General features: G+C 47.1%; 1 protein-coding gene across 1 annotated transcript; it reads right to left on the minus strand.

The window, feature by feature from the left end:
* On the minus strand, positions 1–348 carry LOC137278900 (type I iodothyronine deiodinase-like). Its single transcript, XM_067811400.1, has one exon. It carries the CDS (start codon positions 346–348, stop codon positions 1–3), a length of 348 nt encoding a protein of 115 aa, XP_067667501.1.
* Between the last annotated feature and the right edge of the window lie 469 nt (positions 349–817).

Below are 817 nucleotides of genomic sequence, written 5' to 3' on the forward strand. Positions count from 1 at the left end.
CTAGTTACGCTGGCTGCAGTAGCTGTTCAGCCATTGTTCGAGCTCTGGTAGACTGTACGACATCGGCCCGGAGCCGCCTGCATATTCTATAATGCCATCCAAAATCACGTACAGGCGCTCTGGCAGGGCAGAGTATTTTCTGTTGGCATTATTCGACATGTCATCAATAACCATGGGACATGTTACATTTTCAGCTTTCAATAAACTGGTTCTCGCCGCTCTCTCCTCCAGCTTGGTAGATCCATTCACGTGGTACTTGTTCCCGCGAAAATGCCATCCATCCACTGGATGAGCCTCTTCTATGTAAACCACTAGGAAGTCCACGCAGTGACTAAATTTCTCAACCATTTTGTTGAACTTGCCCAGCTTGGCTATGAACGGAGGTCAGCTGCAGCTTCCAAAGTTGAGAACCAGAGGGCGCCCTTTCTTCATGAAGTCGAGCAGACGGTGTTTGGTTTTGCCGTCTGCTGACCAGACAATTGCGTCAGGTGGTCTCTTATCCTGTTCACTTTCTTTGAAAATCTCAAGCTGCAAGTGGTAGGGAATCAGACTCCAGTATTGCCAAGACAACATTGTCCACAAGACCTCTTCCCCGGAAACCGTTGTGCCTTCCATGATTTCATCAGCGAGACTTATTAACTTTCTTTTCAGAGGCTGACATACTAGAGAGAATTGCAGCACAACAAACTTGAGGAATGTCCATGCGAGTAAAGACGAAAGAAGTTTTACTTTACGGAGAATCCAAATGGCTTCTTCAGCCATGATTCAGCTTCAGCTGGACACCTCACCACCAACTGCAGTGACACTTCAGCTGAAA

The sequence above is a fragment of the Haliotis asinina genome, chromosome 3, assembly GCF_037392515.1.
Source record: "Haliotis asinina isolate JCU_RB_2024 chromosome 3, JCU_Hal_asi_v2, whole genome shotgun sequence".
In the NCBI taxonomy this organism is placed as follows: domain Eukaryota; kingdom Metazoa; phylum Mollusca; class Gastropoda; order Lepetellida; family Haliotidae; genus Haliotis; species Haliotis asinina.